The 24428-nt window shown below is 46.5% G+C and overlaps 1 protein-coding gene and 1 pseudogene across 1 annotated transcript; one reads left to right on the forward strand and one right to left on the reverse strand.

Moving 5' to 3' along the window:
• Positions 1-310: 310 nt before the first annotated feature.
• LOC101758761 (probable WRKY transcription factor 53) lies at positions 311-3869 on the reverse strand. The gene is made up of 4 exons (XM_022825476.1): positions 3513-3869; positions 3247-3452; positions 2663-2794; positions 311-1220 (listed from the first exon to the last, which is right to left on the reverse strand). The coding sequence occupies exons 1-4, from the start codon at positions 3789-3791 to the stop codon at positions 698-700; spliced, it is 1140 nt and encodes a 379-aa protein (XP_022681211.1). The 5' UTR covers positions 3792-3869; the 3' UTR covers positions 311-697.
• A 13402-nt stretch (positions 3870-17271) lies between these two features.
• LOC105913988 lies at positions 17272-18027 on the forward strand (annotated as a pseudogene).
• Positions 18028-24428: the final 6401 nt, after the last annotated feature.

A 24428-nucleotide genomic window follows, 5' to 3' on the forward strand; every position in this document is an offset into this window, starting at 1 on the left:
GAGGTAAAATGTCTACCGATGGTGAAATAAGCAGCTGAACTAAATAAAGAAAAAAAAGACAGAAAGGTTTTCCTTACTGTCTGGATTTGTATGATGAGCAAGTTGCGTGCTCGAATAATAACCTCATGAAACAGCTATACCAAATCAGTACACCATAAGCAAATGAAGAGAAACTTGCAATTGGAATTTTCTGAAATAAACACATACGTTGTAAGCTAATTAACCAAAAGGCCTACTTGTTACACAATACAGTATGTTGTTTGGTGTGCAGAAACTATCACTGCGTTAGAGATGAGAGACAAACACTACATGAACCTACATAAACCTCCATCGTTCTAAATTTCTGGCTAGAGTGAAATTTGAAACTAAGTGTTACACAAATACAAATGTTGATTTAATTTACAAGCGGGACTGAGACTCATCATACACTCACTCTTTCTATACCTGTGAGCACCTTTATTAGCACGGCTTAGCCGCGAATTAATCTAGTAATAATTTGAGTGGCTAAAGATCGAAGAATAAACTTAAACCTATATACGTACCATGCCTACACCTACATGGCTGTTGTCGTATGGGGAAGTTAAACGGTCATCAATGATCATCTCATGGCTTACTAGCTAGATCAAAACTCGAATCAAGATTAATCCCAGGGGAGATTGGTCCTCGGATGCATATAGCGTGATCCATATATAAGCATCTAGCTATCACGTTGGTCGTGATGGTGAGCAGGGAAGATGGCGTCCATGCTGCTCCCTCCGCTGCTGCCGGAGTTGAACATGGCGTCGGCGAGGTCCATCACCGGGTACTCCAAGTCTCTCCCTGAGGCGGCCGACGCGTTCACCTGCGCGCTGCTGCTCCCCTGGCCGGCGCTGGAGCTGACGAGTTCCGACGGCATCCAGCTGATGCCGAGCTGGATGGCCGTGGACAGTGCCGGCGGCGTAGGGTGCTCGGCGGCTGCGGGCGCCATGACGAGGTCCTGGCCGGCGAGGATTGCTGCCGAGCCGGTTGGCGGGGAGTTGGTTAGCATGTTGGCAATGGCAGTCGAGACGGCGGCGGCGGTGTTGGGGGCTGGGAGGGTGAGGAGCGGCGTCATGGAGGTGAGGCAGGTGTGGTTGCCGCAGTAGGTGACCTCGTACATGAAGGGGTCGTCGTCCAGGCGCTGCACCTTCTTCTTGGCCTCGCACCCGTAGTAGTTCTTGTGGGTGCACCTGTAGTAGCTCCTATGGGTAGCAACATGCAAAGTTGCAAATCAGTCGTCAAGCACCGTACTATATACATCGAAGCAATGGTACATGCATGTATTATATATTACTTAACAAACACACAAGTATATATATAGCTATGAATCCTGAATATAAATTTATTTTAATTTGCATGCTGCAGGGTAGTAGGGCATTCACCGATATAGTTCATAATGCGCCCCAGTGAAAACTGAAAACCATCAACGTTTCTCAGGAAACAAAATCACTTTTGAGTTTTGATGGAAACGCCTTTAATACATGCATTTTGGCTTGTGTCTCCATAGGACTACAGGAATGATTATTTTGTTTGAGGAAATACAGGAATGATTATTCTACATGGTGTAAATTGAGAAGATGCCATGCTCGATTTTCAATCTGAAAATTATTATTGGACTCTGAAAGGAAATGTCGATATTGTGTACGCGCACGCTCTCTTCACTACGTAAATTGGTCGCTTTTGCACACTAGCCTTTCACACTATTATTTTGTATTCTCATGGTTTATTTCTTCTGTGGTGGATACCTCTTGCCTACGAGCGACGGTGCATGATATGGACTTGACATGATGTTTTCTAATCAATTTCCCGCGCAAACATTGACAGAATACGCACGAGCCAGCTGGTTTAATTTGACAAAACAAAACCGGGCAATATATATGTTACGACGATGACGACTACTACTACTACTACTACTTTGCACCAGCTCAACTCATTGATGCTGCCCTTTGCGGTGGGAAAGCATGAAAAGTGAAGCAATTAAGGCAATCTGAAGTCAAATGTGAACGACCACAACCGTGCGAACATATAGGAAATGGTGTGTAAGCATGCTTAGTGACTTGAATCTCCAGGTCAAAGACAAATAGCTCAATAGCAAGGCAGACAAATATACACCATCATGGGTACATGAAATCCTTTGAAATCCAGCCAATGAAAATCATTTGAGTTGTGATATGAGTTAGATTTATTATTGAGACGAGATTGGCAGTATTGACTTAATTAACACTACTTCCTCCGTCCCAGAATATAGCTACGTACGTTTTCAAAATCAAATCTTGTCAACTTTAACTGCGAATAGAGAAATAATCATAGAGACTAATAACATAAAAATAGTGTTAGTTGATTTATCATGAAACCAACTATTATAATATGTAACATTTTCTAGTTGAAATAAATTATTTTTAGAGATATTGTTGGTCAAAGTTAAAAAGATTTTACTTTTGAAAAAGCTAAATGAAACTATATTTTGGGATGGAGGGAGTATATTATTAATCTCAGTTCCTCTCGTAACTTGTATTTTGGTACAAAAGAATTAACTATTGGAAGTTGCAGCTATCAATATGACAATATCTAGAACTAAACCATCATCATCATCAAATAACAAAGTAAATTTGTGCGCTGCAAACAGATTCGAGGCTTTGGTTACCTTGGGTATCTGGAGCCAAGGATATCCTTCTGGCCGTACTTGCGCCATGTGTAGCCATCGTCCGGTGGCTGATCTGTGTTGCCCGTCCGCTGCACCGGAACCATCATCGTCGTCCTCTCCCCGCTCTCCCTCCTGCAAATTAATAAAAATAATCTTGATTACTCCTCCCACAGCCTCTTTCACAGACAAGCTATATATAGATAATAGAGTATCTTCATTAAGAATCGACTAATCACCATCAGCAACTCCTAATTATTAACCCCGCGTAGTAGCTAAATTAAAGCAGCAGTATCCATCTGTCCCAATAAATGAACCCCATGTAACGCCGCATGACTTGGCACGCAATTTTTGGGCCGGGAGAGAGCGTCGCCGGTCGCCGTCGCCATCGGAGAACAAATACCAGGTGCGTGCGTGGAAAATTCGCTGGCCTTTTCCATGCGATGACGTGGTAAAGGGTCTCCGTTCGCCCGGGTTTGAACTCTTGACCGCCAAAATTAACGAACAGGCCCGCGCCGGGCCGGCCAGAACCCTAACGTACGCCAACCAACGTGGGGAGCTGCAGCCGCATCCGCATGATGACGTACCTCCTCCTGTGCTGCCGCGGCTGGACCGGCGGCGACGACCGCGACGACGACGCCTGCCGCCTCACCGGGCCGCCCGACGTGCCCGCGCCGAACGCGTCGGCGCCCGGCGTGCCGAACGGCGACGACTCCAGCAGGCGCCCGAGGTGCTGCGGGAACTGCGCTGGTAGTGATGATCCGCCGCCGAGGAACGGGCGGAGGAGGTCCAGCTGCTGGAGGTGGCCGTGGCTGCCATCGCCGCCACCGCCGCCGAAGGGATGCGGCGGCGCAGGCGCCGGCGGGGACAAGTCGTCGGCGCCGTGCGGGTACCCCAGCATGCGCATGGCCGCGAGGTAGGCTTGCGCAATGCCGTGGCAGCGCTCGGCGAGGTACGCCTGGTCGTTCTGGGTCGCCGGGATCTCGGCCATGAGCTCCGTGGCGAGCCGGAACCCCTCGTGGATCTGCGACAGCACGTCGTCCATGGCCGGCCGTCCACCAAGCTCCCTTGTGCTGTCCCGATGGTCGAGACCGCCAAGCAGCGCGAGTGGAGGAGCTGCAAGGACGTGCATGAACAATCTAATGCGCCGTGATAGGTGTTGTTTGTGATGTTGAGTTGTCGGATCGGAGGTAGAAGCTGGCTAGCTCCAAGCTATAAGGACGATCGATCTGTACATGTGTTTCATGCCATGGGAGGAGGGAGAGTATATATATAGGAAACAACGTGGGACGTGCACGGGGGAGACGAAGACGGCTCACTAGAGATGCGGTAAGAAAGCAGGAACTGGTCATTGGTCGTGTGTGATTAGTAAATAAATCGGCGTATTAATTGTTAACTGGCCGGGGCTGATCTGGTCACTTTCTCACTACTCTGGATCGGCACCGGTTGGGTCATGGGGAAGACCGCGGACGAAGTGTTGAAAAGGGCGTTCAACAGCATGGAAGGATCTGAATTCCGGCATCATCCCTGATCTTCCCTTCTTTGGGCGACGACTCGGTGGTGCTTTTCCTTGGAAGAGTCTACGGCAAAGAGGAGAACCACACGTATCAGCTGGTATCACCGATACCCCCTTTCGGCACAACAAAGTTACTACTACTTCGTTCCAGCTGGTTCCGGGGGCGGTAATAATCGGCGCATGCATGGCCGGCACCAGCACCACAAGCTAAGGATATATGCTAATTATCCATTCAAAGAAGGATATATGCTAAATTATCCATTCAAAGAAGGATATACGCCAATTATTCATCCAACAAAGGATATGTGCTAATTAATTAGGGCCGTCAGCAGTTTAGTGGCAATAATCAAAGAATTCGGTTCGTACCCACTAAAAAAGTAGTTTTCTCAGGAGAAAAAATTATACGTGACATCCATGTAGACAGTAGTTCAGTAGTGGCATGCTAGTCAGCCAGCCGTGTGTGCCGCAAACGATGAAAGAATTTGGTTCTCTGTCCATTATATAATGTAATAAGCAAACTGCATGTGTAGCTTAGTTGGTTGTAGTGAAAATGCAAAAAAGAAGAAGAATTCTTTCATGCATGAACAAGGACTCTCATTTCGATCGATTGTTGTAAATCTTCCTACTCAATAAGAATTGAAATGATTGTGCCTCATGTAAGAATTTTGCATTATATGGGATAGTCCACGGGAAACAGATGCGCTAGACATTTTTTTTGCTAGCATTGACAAGGTACCAAGAGGTAACATAATTTTACTACCTAGATACCCAAAATTTATACCTTTGCAGTTATAAATTGTGATACCTCCTGGTATACATTTCCATGGATCTGTGAAAATCCTCGCTTAGCTAAAATAACGTTCATTTTTTAAGAAAAACATATTGACCCACGCGTCAACATGCACAGGCCAGAGGCCTAGTCAGCGCTTCTAGCTAGTGCAGCTTAATTAAATTTCCTTATGAACTATAGTGTTGCATGAAACCTGATAAACTATCATATACTGTATATTTTCTTGCTCTATATACAAAGAAACAGCTATACTGGATCAATCAACTTTTAATTTGTAAAGTGGATTACACGGGTATCCAGCCAACTTTCAAATCTACTAGCAGCCCAAAACAAAGCCATAGTCCAGTGCAAGTATACAAACTCTTAAGATAACCAAAAGTTGAACTCAAAGTTCATGATTTTGGGGAGCAGCCGCCATTGCGTCGCCACTTGTGGATGCAAGCTTGCAAGAACTCACACACCACTTGGCATTGGGGGTGATGTGTGTGACTGGGTGAGTTGAAATCCTCTATGGGGCAACGGGAAACGCATTACACATGGTGTGTCATATATGTATGTATGAAAGCCAAATGGTGTATTCCAGTTCATTCTAACGCGGATGTCCGACAGCTCAGATATCTGCAGTGGTCAGATTTCTTGAAAAACTTGTGCTGCGGTTGAACGACCAGGCGGGACAATTAATTTACAAAGGAGTCATTCCACCACGTGGTTTGGTCTATGTAATATCTTTTTTTTTACTGAAACAGCCGATGTTCAAACCTCATTTAATTTCTTAATGGCAACTGGGACACGCAGATTATCAATTGAAATAGTTACAGCAGCACACAGTGGAGAGAAGATCTGGCTGTGTTTTACCCTGTAGCACCGTACACAAATGGAAACTGGAAAGCGTATAGGAAATGTAGTAAACCAATGACGTTACTGATTGCAGTACAGTATACGTAGGCATGGTACTGTGTGCAGTGTGCATACGTACAAAAAAAAAACCAAGCTAGCTCTACACGTCTGCAGTTTGTTCTTTTCACAGATAGCTAGCTACCTTTGTGGTCGGTCAGCACACACTTTTGCGTCTAGTGAATTCGGCTCTGAAAGTGAATTTGATTGCCGTGAAGCCGGGGCACATGCAAACGACCGGCGGCGACGACGCAAGGAAGCATCGCGGCTGTCTCCCGGAAGGTGGCCGGCAGCCTCTCTGGTCCCTTGCGACATGACATGAATGAACGACGGTACACACCACAACGGACTTATTCATCGATCGTGGTACCTCGCCGGCATGCTTGGATTATTTAGGGGTGGTATTTTCACCAGCAGAGAAAGTTCAGTTCAAGCAGAAAAACTTTTGAAGGAGAGGAATGTCTTGTCTCATATTTTTTTCCGCTTGTGGTGCCATCCTAGGAAAGTGAGCTAACCCACAATAAAGCAGATAATTTTCTTCCACTACTACAGAACGTAGATAGTCATCAATGTGTTAAAAAAAAGTTTCATAGTAACAGGCAAAGGTTGTAACACATAGCACTTGTTATGTGAGGTCGTGTTACAAAGGGCAATTATAGTAACACAAAATTAATGTTACACTTACAAATATGGTAGTATATAGTAACACATACAGAATAATGTTACGACTAAAGTGTTATAAATTTTTAACGAGATGGGCAGCTATTTTTGCTTGTTTGTTTTAACGAGCTAGCTCGAACTTGCAACCAAACGACCTGGAAGGCTAAAGGTCCAACATAGGAGCCGAGCTATCAAAGATGAGCCGAGCCGAGCCAGCCGAGGTGCTATATGCATGGTGAATTTTAACGTTTATAACTTCATAATTACTATTTTTTTAATATTTTATATATGTTGAGATGTTAATCCTAAATTAACGAGATGGTTTGAGCTACTGGCTCGTTATGCTAACGAGCCAAATCGAGACAAGCCAGGCTTGGCGTCGAAATCTAAATGTGATGTTTATAAATTGCAGAATAAATAAAATATGCGCGTGTGCTTGTAAGATTGGCCTAGGCCAATCTGAAAGGAAAAATAAAATGCTTATATCCTCTATGATCAAGTTTTTTTAGTTACATGATAGTTTAAAAATTTGTAAAACGTAATCCGTAATCTCCCTGTAATCCCGTCCTCCCCACATAAAAAAACACTTAGACCAATATCGTTGGAGTTGAATTCCATTCTAATAATTATAATTTAGACACAAATTAATTAAGCTAATATAATTGTACGTAAAATATATTTATATATTATTGTTGGTGATATGGGAGAGATACTTATGTACTGCACTTCTGCTATAGGGAAGCGAGTCCAAGAGCGTGCTATAAGAATTGAATTCCATTCTAATAATTATAATATATAAAATCAATTTTCATCTCCCACCCCATGAATTTAAGATAGACTTATATCTAAACTTTAGAAAGTTGTGGAATGCCACATTTCAAGATAAATTAGCCTACTTCATTAAATAAATTCCACTTTCTTCAAAATGAAGGATCCAAACGGGGTCTTAAAAAAAAACCCACACAAAATCGCCCTCCCCACCCACGACCCCTGTGCGTCCGTTCCTATTCCCCGAACTCCTCACCCGCCGTCGCGCCGCCGTCTCCGTTGGTTGCAGCAGCGAGCCCGCGACGACTTGCCGTCGCCACTGGCAAACACAGCCGTGCCGGACCTCCGTGACCCGCCCTGGTTTGGTGGTTCCTCGCCGCTGCCCGCCATTACATCCTCCGCGTGGTCTTCCTAGCGTAGATCAATGAGAAGTTCCTCGTTCGCGCCGTTCCACCAGCACCACTCCCATCGAGCGGATTCTCGGAGGTGGGCGCCTGTGGAACTCGTGCGCGCTGTCGTCATCTCGCTCAGCTCGGAGGTGGCGTCCTCTGCAACTGCCTTCTCCAGGTCAGTGTTTCCAAATCCCAAATCCCAATCTCATTTAATTTGGTAGAGATTAGATTATCCATCCGTCATTCAGCTATTTTGCGTTAATTTGTTAGTTCCTACATGCATTTGTGCTGACGTCCCACCAAGCGTGTCGCCCTGTTCTGTAATGCAAGCTTGGTGATATTTCTCTGTTTATCAATTAAAATGGTTACTACCAACTGTTGCACCTGTCTTCAAAGTTAAATCGAAAGGTTTTCTCCATACTGCCTGCTATTGTCTACATGATTATACAATTACCATGTTTGAGAATAGATATTGCCGCTACTCCTTTTGATGCAGGGTTTATTTGATGGGGGATGTCATGCATGGTAATTGAAGGTATAACCTTAGGGTCTGCTGAGTATCAAACGAGAACACACAATAATGTAGTCTACACCAGAATTTTCAGTCATATATCAGGTCAAAGTTCTTTGGGCAGATATTTCATGGAACAGTTATTGTATCCTTTGATAGCATGCTTCTCTTGCAATGATACTAATAAAGTAATCTTCATTGAAAACAGATTTGACTGAAAACATTAGAGCCTCACATAAGTGAACATATTTCAGGTGCCTCTCAGCAAAATGCTACTTAGAATTGTGTCGGCCTTCCTTCAAGTGACTTGGTAAATATGAGTACCACTATATATGCTACCTTTTATCTGGTGCCATATGGAGATTGGCGAACTCTGCCTATATGAACAATGAAAACAGCTTGGTCGGTGATACGTCATATTAAGTTTGGCATAGAAATATTTCTTTTGTGCCAACTAAAAGCATCAATTTATTTCTGCTAGTTACTGCTCTGGATTGTGCCCGTGGCTTCCCCGTAGGGTACTGGCTCGTATCCATAGAGCATAGATACCATGTGGTTTTCAAATAATTCATGATTGTGCTGCTGTTGGCATGCATCTTGCCTAGCTGATGTTTGCAATTGAGGTTATTAGCCATTGTCACCATCACAATAACATGCATTTAGTCTTGCCTACCTGATATTTGTAGGTTGTGCATATGCTTGTACTTACAATCTATAAAGACCAGATGATTGTGCCGAAAGAGTATCAATTGCTTTTTGATTTGTGTATGATATAGTTACTTTTTTGAATATTTAATTTTACAACTAGCTCAATTTCTTATGCAGTTTAAAATGATCCATAATAAAGATATATTTCTGAATGCAGGTTGAAATGACCGATGGTTGAATTCTTATATTTGGATGCATTCGAGAATGGATCAATGAATTTTAGGATTTCTAGATACTTTTAATGAATTTCCTTTCCAATTTGTAAAGACTTTTATATATACATAAACTGTCACATGATGTATACTATCACATGTATATATATATATATTATGTTTGTTTCCTTTCTAGGATCAAAGTACCTTCTTGTGATTATTGAAAATTATGGTTTTGTGTGATTGTGCAATGTGTGCGTTTACTCAAAAAAAAAATCTATGTCTACAGTATTTGCCATATGCAATGTGTAATAATGACTTTTTTGAAAATTTAGAATGTATTACAATAGGTAAATATGTGTTACGAACTATAAGTTCCTATCACAATATGGAAGTGTTACTAGAGCTAAGAAAATATGTTACAAAAGATAATCTTCGTAACACTTGACAAATTTTACACTAGATCATTAATTGTGTTCTAGAACAGTAACACTTTTTAGGATGTAATGGAACACATAGTTTTTTTTCCAACACATCATAATATAGTAACATCGCATATAGTAACGCTACGAAGTCTCCTAGTAACACATTTATTGACCTATAGTAACATAAGTTGGTGTTACTAAAGCCATATTTTGTAGTAGTGTTCATACAACTCTATCACAAAAATGTACTTCTAGCTTTGTCCTAAATCAAACCATCTGAAATTTGATCAAGTTTGTACAAACATCATCATTAGGTTTGTCATGAATTTTTTTCATAATATACATATTTGATGTCATAAATATTGATATACTACTTCATAAACTTGGTCAAACTTAATAACTTGACTTAGAATAAAAGAGCACTCAACTTGTGACCAACCGTTTTGTCACTCAATCCGGAATGGAATAGCATGGTGAAAAAAAGTTTTTCACCTATATGCAACACAACACTTCTCTCTAAAGATTCATAAGGGAGCGGAATGACTCATTTTCCCGCTTGTACTGCTATCATAGGGAATCGGGCTAATTTATGGCTTCTTCGGTTTGGAGGGGACTAGAGAGGATTGAAGGGGATTGAGGGGGTTTAAATCTGCTAAGTCAAAATCCTCTCAAGCCCCTTGGGAAGGGGATTTAACCGAACAAGCTCTAAAGGGAAGAATGTGGAACCTAGGCTACGCCAAGGAATTAAATTGGAAATAATTTAATAATTAGAAATTTGCATATCAAAAGAAGTATGAGGTCAGAAATTGAATGTTACAATATTGGAGTACGAAACCGTGGAAATTGGGGGGGGTGTTGAGAAATAAGATTCCTTCCATAATGATGACAGGAGCTAAATGCCATTTTCCTAGAATTTTGGACGTCCAAACAAGTTGAACTCTTCCTCATTAAGGCTTGCTCTTCGTCGTGGATGTGTTTCGGTCACTGTTGATTTATGGTCATCGGTCACCTCAAAGCTACAAAAAGGACTAGTCGTTCTGTATATCTTGGGCAACTGTTAACACTGACCAGTTCCGTGAGATGGTGATGTTTTTCTTCTGTTTTTTCTTTGAGTTCGGTTTTGCTCCGTTGGATGTTGCAATTTATTTTTGTGAATACCTGCTATCCGTACCATGCGCACTAGTCATGAAAAACACGTGAGAATTAGTCATCAACTTGCGTCATATGGCTTGAAGGACGATCTACACCCAGTACCCTTACGCAATGCAAGAATTGTTCTCGGGTGTGTTAGCATCTTTCCCCATCTATCTTAAGGCGATGATCTAATCACTTTAGCATCCAGTCATTAATTATCGGTTAAAAGTAGAGGTAGAAATATCACAACAAAAATTGACATGGTCTCAGAACGCTGAATTGGTGACCTTATTAGAGGAAATGGAATCACTACTCCCTTAGACTTAGATATGGTCTTAAAGAAATACTCCCTCTATCCTGCAAAAAGTGTCCATTTAGGTTCATCCTAAGTCAAATTGTTTTAAGTTTGATTAAATTTAGAATAAAGAGTATCAATATTTACAACACTAAATAGGTATACTATGATAATATATTTCATAAAGAATCTAATGAAACTTGTTAGACATCAAAAGTATTGATATATTTTTATATAAATTTGATCAAACATAACATGGTTTGACTTAGGATAGAACTAAAGGTTCACTCTTTGCGGGATGGAGGAAGTAAATGTCATCAGTTGACTGAGTTTTTATGTAAGAATCTTCTCCCTGACCTTCGCGAACTTGTGTGGAAGCAGCCAGGGAGGTGGTCCCACATCCTAATACCTCCTCAAGCTTTGGATAGGCAACTAATAAAGTTAGTTCTTTAAGTTCTTTGGTGTTCCAGTCAAGCGTAAAGGATTGTGCCAAGACGGAAAAGAAGTCCTCCACTGCTCTTGTTTTTAGTGAAAGTTCGTCATGGTTTGTACGTCCTCATACAATTCCTTTCCCTGCGATTTTTTCTCTTGGAGTTTACCCCATGGCCAAGGAGAGAAAAGCATGCCCCTGGGGAGCAGAAACAAAACGCTCGAACGCATACTGCACTCTAGATCAGATTGGCCAATATCCTCTGCTAATCCTTCTAGAAGTGCCTAGCGTTCTCAGGAGCTTCAGTTTGCACCTTGACTCCTTGTACTTGTCGTTCAAAAACATGCTTGAATTCACCAACGAATATGCAATATTCTAGGTCTTTACTTGACCACTTAGTTTTTCTATAATCAACACTTCTAGACGCCACCATTCTATATCAGGGTACATTCCCCTTATTAGGTACACGCAGAACTCTCAGCCTCTTATGCCTGTAGTGAAAATGTCTCTCATGCAAGATAACTAATACTATATTTAAGCCTTGTGCTGTTTATCCGTCACATCGTTCTGGCAAAAGCCTATCTGATTTGTAATGCTCTGGTTAAGAAAAGAATGTTTCATATATATAGAGCAATTAAATGTTCTTGGCAGAAAAATAAAATATTCTAGAAAGTCTCGTGTTTTTTTTTTCCATCTCACCCACTTTTCTGCCATGCATGAGAACGAAAGATGGATGAATTCAGAGTTTCAGACTCACGTGAATTTCAATCCAATGGTTAGAATAAGTGCCCAGGTTTGTATAGTATGCGTGCATTGTTTTATTTGTTTGTGTCATGCCGCCACAAACTCTACATGTGCTCACCAGTCACACCACTTCTCGGACATGCAGATACAGCGAGGTGGGAAAGCAGATCGGAAGTGGTGAAGTAAACGGCTGGTGGATATGTGAACCTAACAACGCACAGGCAGCTACGATTGCGGCTGCACCTCATGTTAGCGAAGTAGGAAGAGTGAGGACATAGCAAGAAGGGGAAGATGAGCCTCCCATCCCACGATCGAGACCTTGGATTCACCCGTGACCTTGGATTCGCATCGCATCGATTCCACTATGTCACTACGCACCGAATCAACATGCACGCATCTGCGTGTGTTGTGACGCACACCGATGCAACGCGAGTAGTAGTCAACCCGGTGACTTGCGCACTCCACGAAAACCAATCAGATAGACATGACGGCAGGCCCCAGGCGAAAGCGAGAGGAGAGCCCCCGCCAGCTGCTCGCAACCTTCCTGGATCGAGTTGCCGGCTGCCGGGGGGCGTCGATCGGGCTTGTCTGGCGGCCAAGAGAAACCAACCAAAACTAAACCCAGGCGGTCAGGCAATCAATCCAGGAGAGGAGACCGACCGCTTCAAAGGAGACTTTCGATTCGCACCTCCGCGGCGGGGCACACATGATCGACCGGGCGGGTCAATGGCACGTACTGCCACCGGCACGCACGTCGCCGTCGATGGACCACGAAGAAGCTGCTACTAGCGCGCGCGCCGTGTGTCGTAGGCACCGGTTTACATGTACTTGCTGCGCGCGGCCGCAACCGGTTTGAACCGGCCCTGCCGGCGACCCGGAAGAGCACGCCGGTGGTGTGGGGCGTTCGTGCCTGACCCTGAACCCACCTATACGTTGACTCCGGCCAAACTTTTCAATCAATGGCTTTTCATGCATGCATGTCCGAGTCTTCGTGCGTACACGGCACGCGTGGCATGAATTACTGTTGTTGGCCTTCTCCTGGCCGGGTGAATTAGAAATTGCCGGTCGTGCATGTCATACTGGTTTTAACGAGGAACTTACTGAGAAAACACATATGCCATATCATCTATGCTACAATCAGCTTAATTATACTTGTTGTTTCTACTTTCACTCCAACTTTTTCGATCAGTACAGAAATGTCATTTTAGCGTCCAAAAACGTTTACTTACAGTTGGATTTTTGTAAACCAAAAAAATCAACCGCATTTCTGCCTGCCTAAGGCCTGTCTGGGACGGCCTCCGCTCAAAAAAATAGCTCCACTTCATCAACTCCACCTTTTCGTAGCTCCACTCTACCAACTTCAGAAAAATGAGAAGCTATGTACATGTTTGGCTACCAGATGCAAATTCAGCTCCAGGAATTATAGGAACCAGTGGGAACAGTCACTCTTGCCCTTGGGTGTTTTTCCCCGCGCCTCTACAGCGCCTCTACAGTACCCGCCGCTATAGTGCCCTTTGCTACAGCATCCATCCAGACAGGAAAGAGAGATTTTCTATCCTTTCCATGCCTTTTAGGAGAAAAATCAACAAGCATAAGCACTTTGTCTTCGTTCCGATAGAACTAAACATACGACATACGATTTTCAAAAGTACATGACAAAAATCTGCAATCAAACATACTTCAAGACTACTACTGCAACACCATCTGCAATGCAGGCATTTTCTGATGCTCTTGCATCGTGTAGCTTCTCGTAATTAAAACACGCTCATAGCAGTTATGCAGCACGCACGCACTTGATCGGATGGAACACCGGTGCCAGCTGCATGGCCCTTGGTGGCGGCGGCACCTCGATCGGAACCATGCTCCCGAGCGGCGGCACGTCGCCCGCCGCTACCACCATCCCGGCCGCCTCCACGCGGTACTCGACCCTCTCCTTCGCGTGCTGCTTCTGCCCGGCGTCGGCGACCTAGAAGCCCGTGGTACCGAAGCGGCAGCCAGCGACACGGTCGGCTTCGAGTGGCGCGGCGGACTCGCGGGGCAGGGGGGGCGCACTCGCGGGGGCGGCGCACTCGCAGGGGCGACGGCAGACTCACGCGTCACGAGGCGTCGAACTCGCGGGGGCAGCAGCGGACTCGCGAGGCAGAGGCAGGGGGTGGCGACGGAACAGAAAGTCCCGAGTCAGAACAGGAGTCGCGAGTCCTTTTTTTTATCCTCGAAACTGTACATGCAAAGAGTGACATTGATGGTTAATTTCCACTAACTTTAAGAGAAGGTACGAAGGTATGGAAGTAGTTTTTTAGAGCACCCTTTGAGGAGCTCCAGAAAAACCTTGAAGTTGCCACCTCTAAATCCACCTTTTTTTTTCTAAAATTGGTATAGTTGGAACTACAGTTGTTTGGCAAGTTGGAACTAGAGTAGAGCTGTAAAACTTGGAGCATAGCAGTCCTAAATATACCCTAAAGATCAACTGAAATTCTGCTAGACTAGAGTCAATTTTTTTAACTGCATGGGGGCCGGCGGGGCCATGGCCTCCCCTAACAAAAAAACAAAACATTAAGTACTAATATTTCTTTTTTAATCTGTAGGTTGGTTCGCTTTGTTCTTACTTTGCTAGTTTCAACTGCAACTATAGAGCGTGCATTTTCTACAACGAAATTGGTTAAGGGCCTGTTTGGATCCGGCGTCCTAAACTTTAGGACATGTCACATCGGATGTTTAGATACTAATTAGAAGTATTAAATATAATCTAATTACAAAACTAATTGCACAGATGGAGTCTAATTCGCGAGACGAATCTATTAAGCCTAATTAGTCCATGATTTGATAATGTGGTGCTACAGTAACCATTTGCTAATGATGGATTAATTAGGCTTAATAGATTTGTCTCACGAATTAGTATAGGGTTTTTGCAGTTAGTTTTATAATTAGCTCATGTTTAGTCCTCCTAATTAACGTCCGAACATCCGATGTGACCCTCCTAAAGTTTAGTACCTTGTATCCAAACACCCCCTAAGACTAGGCTATGAAACAAAATGAAAGATGGATTTTTTAAGAGATTGCTTGCTACTCTATATTGAGAGAGAGATTGCAATGAAGGTCACGAGAGATTGCAAAAAGTGGGGATCCTATCCATCTTCCAGAAGAAATGATACAAGTTATCTTCCAGAATCTAAGATGGGTGCTTCTACTACTGGCCGTTGGATCAACTTCTTCTCCGCCTCTGTCCTCCCTCGTGCCGGTGAGAAGCCAAGGGATTAGGGCTTCAGGGTTGGGGGTTCTCCGATGTCTGTAGGCTTAGAAAGGAGCTTGGGGGCGACCGGTTTGCTCGGCGATAGGAAGACATTTGGATGGGTAGGGTCGGTGATGAGGGCCGCGATTTGCCTCAGTTATCGGTGGACGGAGTCGGGATGGTGGCGGCAGGAGGGACGATGGTGGGAGCTGCCATCCGCGGGTGGAGGAAGGGGAAGGAGGGCGCGGCGGGGCAGCCGTGGCGCCGGCGGCTGCGGTGGGAGGTGGCAGGACGGGGCGGAGGCAGGGGTGGTGGTGGAGAGCCGTGCCGGCCGCCAGAGGTGGAAGAGAAGAGAAGAGAAGCTGGGCCTCTGGTGGGCTGGAAGGTAACTTCCTTATCTGTCTTCGGTTCTATGGATGGGAGCTCCGCAAAAAAGACACAAGTTCAATTGGAAATTCTGCTAAAAAATGTATATTTCTATGTAGATATAGTCTTCAAGATCGTCATCTTGGATCCCTTTAGGGCTCCTTTGGGAATAGAAAATCCCACCGGGTTCCCTGTGATTTCCCTGGGTGGGCTTCCCACACGAATTTTGTTCCTAGGCTTAATTTCCCTAGCATTTGGGAGCCCACGAGCATAGGGCTAGCAAGCCCAATTCGCGACTTTTCCCTGGGTGAGAACACCCCACCTCTTAGGTCCAGACGCCACAACCCAGTGTCGTCGCGACTCGCGAGGGTAGTGACGCAAGGGAGCTAGCAGCCTCGCCATCTTCGTCCGCTCCGCTGCCCCGCCTCTCGCCGGTGCCCCTCTGTGTCGTCGTCTAGGTGCTTCCCCTCCTCCGCGTCCTCATCCTCATCCCAAATCAGCCGCCGCCATCCTCCATGTACCCATCCCTGTCCAGGAGCACCGCCGCTGTCTCGATCTACAACGACACCACCTCGGCCGCCTCCTTTGGAATCTGGATCCACCACGGCACCTCCACCCCGTCTACTTCTTGGATTTGTGAGTTCTCCACTTTCCTCTTCTCAAGCTCAGATTGCATCAACCAGATCGAGGAGGTTAGGGTTCTTTCTTCCCTTGATGCGTTCTTGATTTTGATGGGGTGAAAAGCAGGTTGGGCTCTAGGAAAAGACAACCTGCGTACATCAATCAAGTTTACCAGGAGTAATAGATCGGTAAGGTGTGTGTGACCGTGTGTTTTTCATTCTCCTCTGAGACCTTCATGTGTTTTCCTTATCAATAGATTTTAGTCAGTTTAGTTATATTCTCTGTTCTGTCAGTCTGGTTATACTAGGAGCTGGTTGTTCCTAGTATGACGCCCAACCAAACATGAGTGATTTGCATAATGCTCTATAGAGCTACAGGGCGATTGGAGCATTGTAAGTTATTGTATGTTCATGACAGTCCTTAATTATATTTAATTACAGAATATTTGCACTATAAATTGATTTAGCTGCCATGGTTAGTGTAATCCTGTGTGTGTCTTGTTGGTTTGTTCAGCTCAGTGCCTAGTCTATTTGAGTCAGTTAATGCTATCGTTCAGGGTTTAGAGTTAAAGTAGTTGTGCAGTTGCATGCATCAGGTGTGATTATGCCTGAATTTTAGTCGCCACTAGGGCCTTATCTAGTTGTAATCACCGGCTATAAATAAAGGAAGAAAGTATAGAAAAGCTGCAGCCTTTCATAGCATATCACACACCATTGAGTTTCAGAGCTCTATTTAAGAGTACTTCCAACATGATCCAAGTTTAAAAAGACTGCAATCCAGTCATGTCTTTTCCTTTTCTTCAGGAATTGGCAGTTCATGTATTGCAATCCAGATAGCAATCCAAACTGAACTCTTCTTTTAAATATTGCAGTTCAGAGAACTCTTCTTTTATGTTTGGCACGTCAGTTATAATTCTTGTTTTTAGTTATATTATATTCTAGTTAATAATATTATCCCTATTCCCTATATAATAGATAATGGCCGGTTCTTAGGAGGAGGATGTTAGGCAGTTCATGTTAGATGAGGAAGAATTGGACGATGAACTTTTCTTTGTTATTGTCCCTGCTGTCATGTCATATCTCTATGATGAAAAGATGCCAGAACACACGTCATCTCTTCCTGGTGCCACAAAGGTCAAAGAAATCCTAGAAGGCCACGAAAATTGGTGCAAGTCAGAGTTTAGAATGGAGGTTGAGATCTTTAGAGCTATAGCAAATCTTCTCAGAGCAGAAAACTTATTACGCGACACACGCGGTGTTAAGATTGAGGAGCAATTAGGAATGTTTTTGTTCATGCTCTCCTGTAATGCTAGCATTGAAACGCTGAAGAAAGCATTCCAACACAGCGGTGAGACAATTCATAGGAAAGTCAATGAGATCTTCAATATAATTCCAACATTGACTCATAGATTCATCAAGCTTCCAAATCCAAACCAAACACAGGCCAAGATTTTATCAAACCCTCGATTCATGCCGTTCTTCCAGGTTAGTTATATATGTTGCTTGCCCTTGTATCATTCCAAACATACTATTCCAACAATTTTAGGTTCCTTTTTACATGCAGAACTGAATTGGCGCCATCGATGGGACACATATCCCTATTACTATCAATGAAGATAAGGCCCCTCCTTTTAGAAATAGAAAAGGGACATTGTCCCAGAATGTTATGTTCGCTTGTGACTTTGATCTCAAATTCACTTTCATCTCTAGTGGGTGGGAAGGATCTGCGTCTGATGCAGGAGTCCTATGTTCTGCTCTTACGAAGGGGTTTCATGTACCGCTAGGGAAATTCTACCTTATAGATGGCGGATATGCTAACACTCCATCATTCATAGCACCGTAGCGAGGAGTTAGGTACCACCTTGGCGAGTTTAGAAGGCGTGGATCATCATAGAGAAATGAGTATGCAAACTACAAGGAGTTGTTTAATCATCGGCATGCACAACTTCGGAATCATATTGAAAGAGCATTTGGGGTGTTGAAAAACAGTTTCTGATTCTGAAAGTGGGAACACACTATCCAAATTGAGACTCAGATCAAGATTCCTGCAGCAGCAGCGGTATTTCACAATATAATTAGAGCGCACAATGGGCAAGATAATTGGCTAGATCACCGACCACAATATATCAATCCAACCACTTTTGTTGATATGCTGGAGGGGGATAACAGTTATCCAAGTGAGATAGAATCGAGTGATGGCAACACATTACGAGATCAAATCGCGCAAGCGATGTGGGCTGCCTATAATAATTAGATGGTAATTTGGAGCATTGTTCAGCATTTTACCTTACATTTATATTTCTAGAATTTTAGCTTATATTTATCTTTCACCATTTTTTAGCAATATCAACGTCCCAGGGTACAAGGGCTGCATGGAGCTACACGTATGAGAAAGGGCTGGTGAATGTAATGAAAGAGCATGTCAATATCTCAATTACAGGGCACAAAATGGCTGGACAGCTAAAGGTTGGAGGAATATCACAAACAAATTCAATGATTTGTTTCCAACGACACATTTTACAAAGCAACAAGTGCAAGACAAGGAGAAAGGGCTAAAAGAAAGTTATAAGATAATAAAAGAAGCGAGGAAAAGTGGTGTTGGCTGGAACGACATTTTGGGTATGATTATTGCAGAGCCAAATGGTTAGGAAAAGTTAATTAAGGTTAGGTCTCTTAAATGGAGAATCAACTTTATATAACAACCCTTTATATAACAGCTAACCTTTATACAAACCATCTAATTATATGTTTTTGTTGAACTTCAATAGGATAACCATAAAGTTGCCAAGTTCCGCAAGAAGCCATTTCCTTTATATAACAGCTTGGAATTATTGTATGAAGGTAATGCTTTCATCTTGCTGTTCATTGCTTCTGTTATTATTTTAGTGCTGTTCTTGTTTTTTACAAGTGTGCTCTTTATTTTATTCAGCTCATCTATGCTGCAGTAAGAGTATTCAGAACTGTCATGAATTTTTGTAAGCTTAGATTCTGTTGTTTGGAATTATTGCTTAGGCATATTTTACAAGCAAATGTTGCATTATTTTGTTCTTGTCCTTCTACATGTTGGTTCCGTTACTCAAAGCATGTTGGTTCAAAGTTGACAACTTCTACACTGGCACAAGTGTTGTTGGTTTATGGAGAATGGGAACCGCATTGTCTGCTATTTATCTGTGGCTGATTGCTACCACTAATTTAGACGGTTGTTCCTTCAGGTCTTATGGTTCCAAATGGCATTATGTGATCCTTGTGGTATGAAATAGGTGGCATTATGAGAGCGTATTGTAGATGGCATTGGCTTGGAGGCAAAGTACAAGTGAACCAAAGCGGTCTTTTTGTGTTACTTGTAGAGGACTTGGCGGAAGCAACACATGATCAGAGAAAAGTGAAGTGGCCTTCATCATTCGCATCTGAGAAACACTATTTTGTCTATTTTTGTGTTACTTGTAGAGGGCATGTTGCTTCCAGAAGGTTATCCTATTTCTGTGATGGAATTACATCTATTTATCTCATGAATGTGGAGTGTAATTTGCCCTGCATGTATCTCCATTTTGATTAGCATGCACAATTCATACAATGCAGTTTATTCATGCAGTTTGAGGATGTCTGGACAGAGGAACACTATTTTGTCTGGGATGTTTTGTTCTTTGCATTGTGTAAATCCACTTGATTATGTATGAATAATTATAACTGTGCACTTGGATTTGAGTGAACTTGATTATGTATTTTTTTCTTTTGTTGATTTTTTATTTTTTCCTCGAATTTTCTTGGTCCAGTTGATTATGTAGTGGTAAATATGGTGCAATGGAAGCAGGGGATGTCCACCCTGGAGTCCAGTCTTCCAAAAGCGGACAGGGGACGGGGGCTCGGGTTGGGGAGGGATTTGAAAGTCCAGAAAAAACCCCGCAGGGGCATATCTACCCTGGGCTAACTAGCCACGTCCTTCCAAATTAAGCCTTAATGTCCTCTACCACACCCCACCGTGTGCTGGTGATAGAGGCTGTCAAGGGCACCAGGCCCCTGGGTAGCAGGACCTCGACTACGTAGTTCGTAGTCGCGATCCGTCGTCTTCGGCGAGGTTTTGCCCCTCAGCCATAGGCTTTGTTGTGAAGAAGAGAGAGAGATTAGGAAATAGTTCTTTCTTGATTCTCAATCTCCGATTACAATTATTCTTATAGGCCCAATGGCCGGCTACTCTTGCTCCTAAATCTGGTAAACATGCATGGCTTTCCAACTAATCTATGCACTTCCTAAAACAACCTCCGTATGCGGCGTGGTGACCGTGGCCTGTGCGGCTTGTGCACCTCCAGCAGCTCGACGGATGTCACGGGCACGCATCCTCCTGCAATAGGCGTGGCCCCACATGACATCTCTCCCCCCCTCGACGTCCAGCGCGTCCTCGAGCTGGAATGATGGATACTTGTCGTGGAACGAGTCAAGGTCTTCCCATGTTGCTGATGCCACCGGTTCCCCTTTCCAGTGCACCAATAACTGGCGTACGCCACGCGCCAGCCGAGTGCGAAGGGCTCGTTCTGGCTCCGGAGTGATGGCGCCATGGTGAATGGCCGGGAGTGGTAGCGGAGCGGCCGGAGGCAACCCCACGAACTTCTTCAGGACGCCGACATGGAACACGTCGTGCACTCTAGCACGTGGTGGCAGCTCCAGTCGGACGGCGACGTCGTTGATCATAACGACGATGCGATAGGGTTTGAAGTAGCGGGGCTTGAGCTTGCCCGCCGTGGACTACGACAAGGATGACACCGCGTGCTGCCGGAGGTGAAGCAGGACCCAATCGCCCACTTTGTACGCGACGGGACAGTGGAGCTTGTTGTAGTAGTGCTTCTGGACCTGCTGTGCTTGTTCAAGGTGGTAGCGGACGTCCTGTAGGAAGGCATCCCACTCCTCCATGTTCTTGGCCATGGCGGCGACCCGAGTTTCACCCTGTTCATAGGACCGAATGGTGGGGGGGTCACGGCCGTAGACTACGCGGAACGGCGTGTCGCGTAGAGACGTCTAATAGGCCGTATTGTAGATGTACTCGGCCCATGGCAGCCAACGGAGCCACTGTCGTGGCCGGTCGCCCATGAAACATCGCAGGTACATGACGATCACCCGATTGGCGACCTCAGACTGGGGGTGGAAGGCCGTCGTCATATGTAGCCGGGTGCCCACCAGGCGCATCAGCTCACGCCAAAACGTGGACGTGAAAACCGGATCCCGGTCGGACACCATCGACTGCGGCACGCCATGGAGGCGCATGATGTCGCGGAAGAACTCTAGTGCGACTGACTCGGCAGAGTAGGGGTGCGCCAAGGCAATGAAGTGGCAGTACTTGCTGAACCTATCCACCACAGTCAGGATGACGGACTTACCACCCACCCGGGGCAGGGCCTCCATGAAGTCGAGGGTGATGTCGGTCCAAACGCCCGTCGGGATGGGCAGTGGCATGAGCAGTCCCGCTGGATGGAGGTGCTCTGACTTGTAGCGTTGGCATGTCGAGCATGCACGCACCAAGTCCTGGACGATCTGTCGCATGTTGGGGACGTGAAAGTCGCGGCGAAGTCGGTGCAGTGTGCGTTGGACGCCCTCATGGCCGGCGTTGTGGACCACCGTCACAATTTCGAGCAGCAGTGGGGATGCCGGTGCGATGTAGAGGCGGTTGACGAAGGTGATCATGTTGTCGACCAATGCCCACGGAGCGCCGCGTGTACCCGCGTGGATCTCGTCCCGCAGGGCCACCAGCGCCAGCTCGGAGGATTGGGCCTGACGGAGGCGCTCGACGAAGTCGAACCGCGGCGTTGAGATGGCTGTGAGGGCTCCCTCGGCTGTGTCACGCCGTGACAGCGCGTCCGCCACTGTATTAGCCGCGCCGGGCTTATATTCGACTGAGAAGTCGAAGCCCAGGAGCTTCCCCACCCAATGGTGCTGAGGAATGGTCGCCAGCCGCTGGTCCAGGAGAAACTTGAGGCTGAAGTGGTCCGTCCGGACAAGGAAGCGGCGCCCCCAGAGGTACGGCCGCCAGTGTCAGATGGCGTGAACCAGCCCGATGAGCTCCCTCTCGTAGGCGGCGAGGGAGCGGTGACGTGGGGTGACGGGGCGGCTGAAGTAGGCCACCGGGTACTTGTCATGGATGAGCACCACCCCGAAACCATGTGTGGAGGCATCATGCTCAACGATGAATTCCTTGGCGAAGTCCGGCAGCGCCAACACTGGGGCTGAGGTGACTGCCCGCTTGAGCGCGTCGAAGGCATGTGCTGCGGCGTCGTTCCAGGAGAAGCCCTCCTTTTTGAGGAGCGCCGTAAGTGGAGCCGCGATCGCGCCGTAGTCGTGGACGAACTTGCGGTAGTACCCCGTGAGGCCGAGGAAGCCGCGGACGGCGCGCGCGGAGCGGGGCACCGGCCAAGCGTGGACGGCCTGTACCTTGGCTGGGTCCATAGCGACGCCCGAGGCGGAGATGATGTGGCCAAGGTAGGCGACCGAGGACACCCCGAACGCGCACTTGGAGAGTTTGACGAAGAGCTAGTGCTGGCGCAGGAGGGTGAGCATGACGCAAAGGTGCCGTAGATGGTTTCTCCATGAGGTGCTGTAAATCAAAATATCATCACAAAACACAAGCACAAACCGGCGAAGGAAGGACCGCAGCACGTCATTCATGAGAGCTTGGAATGTCGCCGAAGCATTGCACAGTCCAAACGGCATGACGAGGAACTCGTACAAGCCATCATGTGTGCGGAACGCAGTTTTGTCGACGTCGTCGGGCCGCATCCGGACCTGGTGGTAGCCCAAACGTAGGTCCAGTTTGGTGAAGAATTTGGCGCCGTGCAGCTCGTCGAGGAGTTCGTTCACCACGGGTATGGGGAAGGCATCCTTTACCGTGAGCGCGTTCAACGCCCGGTAGTCAACGCATAACCTCCATGCGCTGTCTGCCTTTTTCACCAGAAGGACCGGTGAGGCGAATGCGGAGGAACTGCGGCGGATGATGCCCTGGTCCAGCATTGCCCGGCACTGATGCTCTAGCTCGTCTTTATGGGACGCCGGGTACCTGTACAGCCAAACCGCCACTGGGTGCGTGCCCGACTTGAGGGTGATGCTGTGGTCGCGGGGACGCGGAGGTGGTAGGCCTTGGGGCTCCACAAACATGTCGTCGAAGGATGCTAGCAGCTCGTCTAGCAAGGACTCGCTGGCCGTTGTGGTGTGAAGGTGAGGCGCGCCGGATGTCGCCACGCCCGTCCAGCGCACGGCGCAGCCTTGCCGCTGGAACGTCATTGTGCGGGCACCCAGGTCCTAGAGTACTGGACCCAGGGTGGCGAGCCACTGGGTACCCAACACCAGATCATAGCCGGCGAGAGGCATCACAAAGAGGTCGGCGTGAAACAAGTCGTCGCCGATGACGAACGGCGCCTGTCGAAGGACGCCCGGGCAGGAGACGCGCTCACCGTTGGCCACTGTGGCCATAAAGTGGGGGCGGTGCTGGATTGGGAGGCCGGAGCGATGCGCCGCAGCCTCAACGATGAAGTTGTGGGTGGAGCCCGAGTCGAGGAGGGCCGTGAGGACCGAACCCCCCAGTTTGACGACGATCTGCATGGTGTCGCTGAAGTGGATGCCAGCGATCGCGTTGAGGAAGATGTGGGGCATGTCCTGCTCAACCCTAGGCGCCTCCGTGGTCAGCGTGTCCTCGACGTCCTCCTCTGCCACTCCGTCGAGGAGGAATAACTGCTGGCAGACGCGATTATGACCGCGCCCGAATTTCTCATCGCAGTTATAGCATAGCCAAGACGCCGGCATTCTTCCTGTTCCGCCTGGGTCAGCCGGCGCACAGGACGGCCCTCCACCGTGACGGTGGTCATGGCAGTCATGTTTGGCTGGGACGTCGGAAACGCGGTACGGGGTGCGGGTGTCGGCAGGAGAGCCCGGTCACGCCCTGGCGCGTGCGCGTGAGTCGGCGGCCCGACGTAGCTGTTCCGGAGTTCGATCTTGCGAGCTAGGCTCATGGCGGCTACCAGTGACCGGGGGTTGTGAATCTCCACATTGTGGCTGAGTGGTGGGAGGAGACCGGCGGTGAACAGCTGGATGCACTGTGCCTCCTCCAGCCGGCCGGCGCGCGGCAACAGGGCTCGGAAGCGGTCTTGGTACTCCTC

This window comes from Setaria italica, chromosome III, assembly GCF_000263155.2.
Source record: "Setaria italica strain Yugu1 chromosome III, Setaria_italica_v2.0, whole genome shotgun sequence".
Taxonomy (NCBI): Eukaryota; Viridiplantae; Streptophyta; class Magnoliopsida; order Poales; family Poaceae; genus Setaria; species Setaria italica.

What these genes read in the sequence shown, in the direction of transcription:
- LOC101758761 (XM_022825476.1), bottom strand. Translation starts at nt 3,791, where the DNA reads ATGCACGTCCTTGCAGCTCCTCCACTCGCGCTGCTTGGCGGTCTCGAC. An exon ending in ACTTGTCCCCGCCGGCGCCT is followed by an intron (nt 3,453 to 3,512) that starts GCGCCGCCGCAT and finishes CACCTCCAGCAG; the next exon opens with CTGGACCTCCTCCGCCCGTT. An exon ending in CTTGGCTCCAGATACCCAAG is followed by an intron (nt 1,221 to 2,662) that starts GTAACCAAAGCC and finishes TGCTACCCATAG; the next exon opens with GAGCTACTACAGGTGCACCC.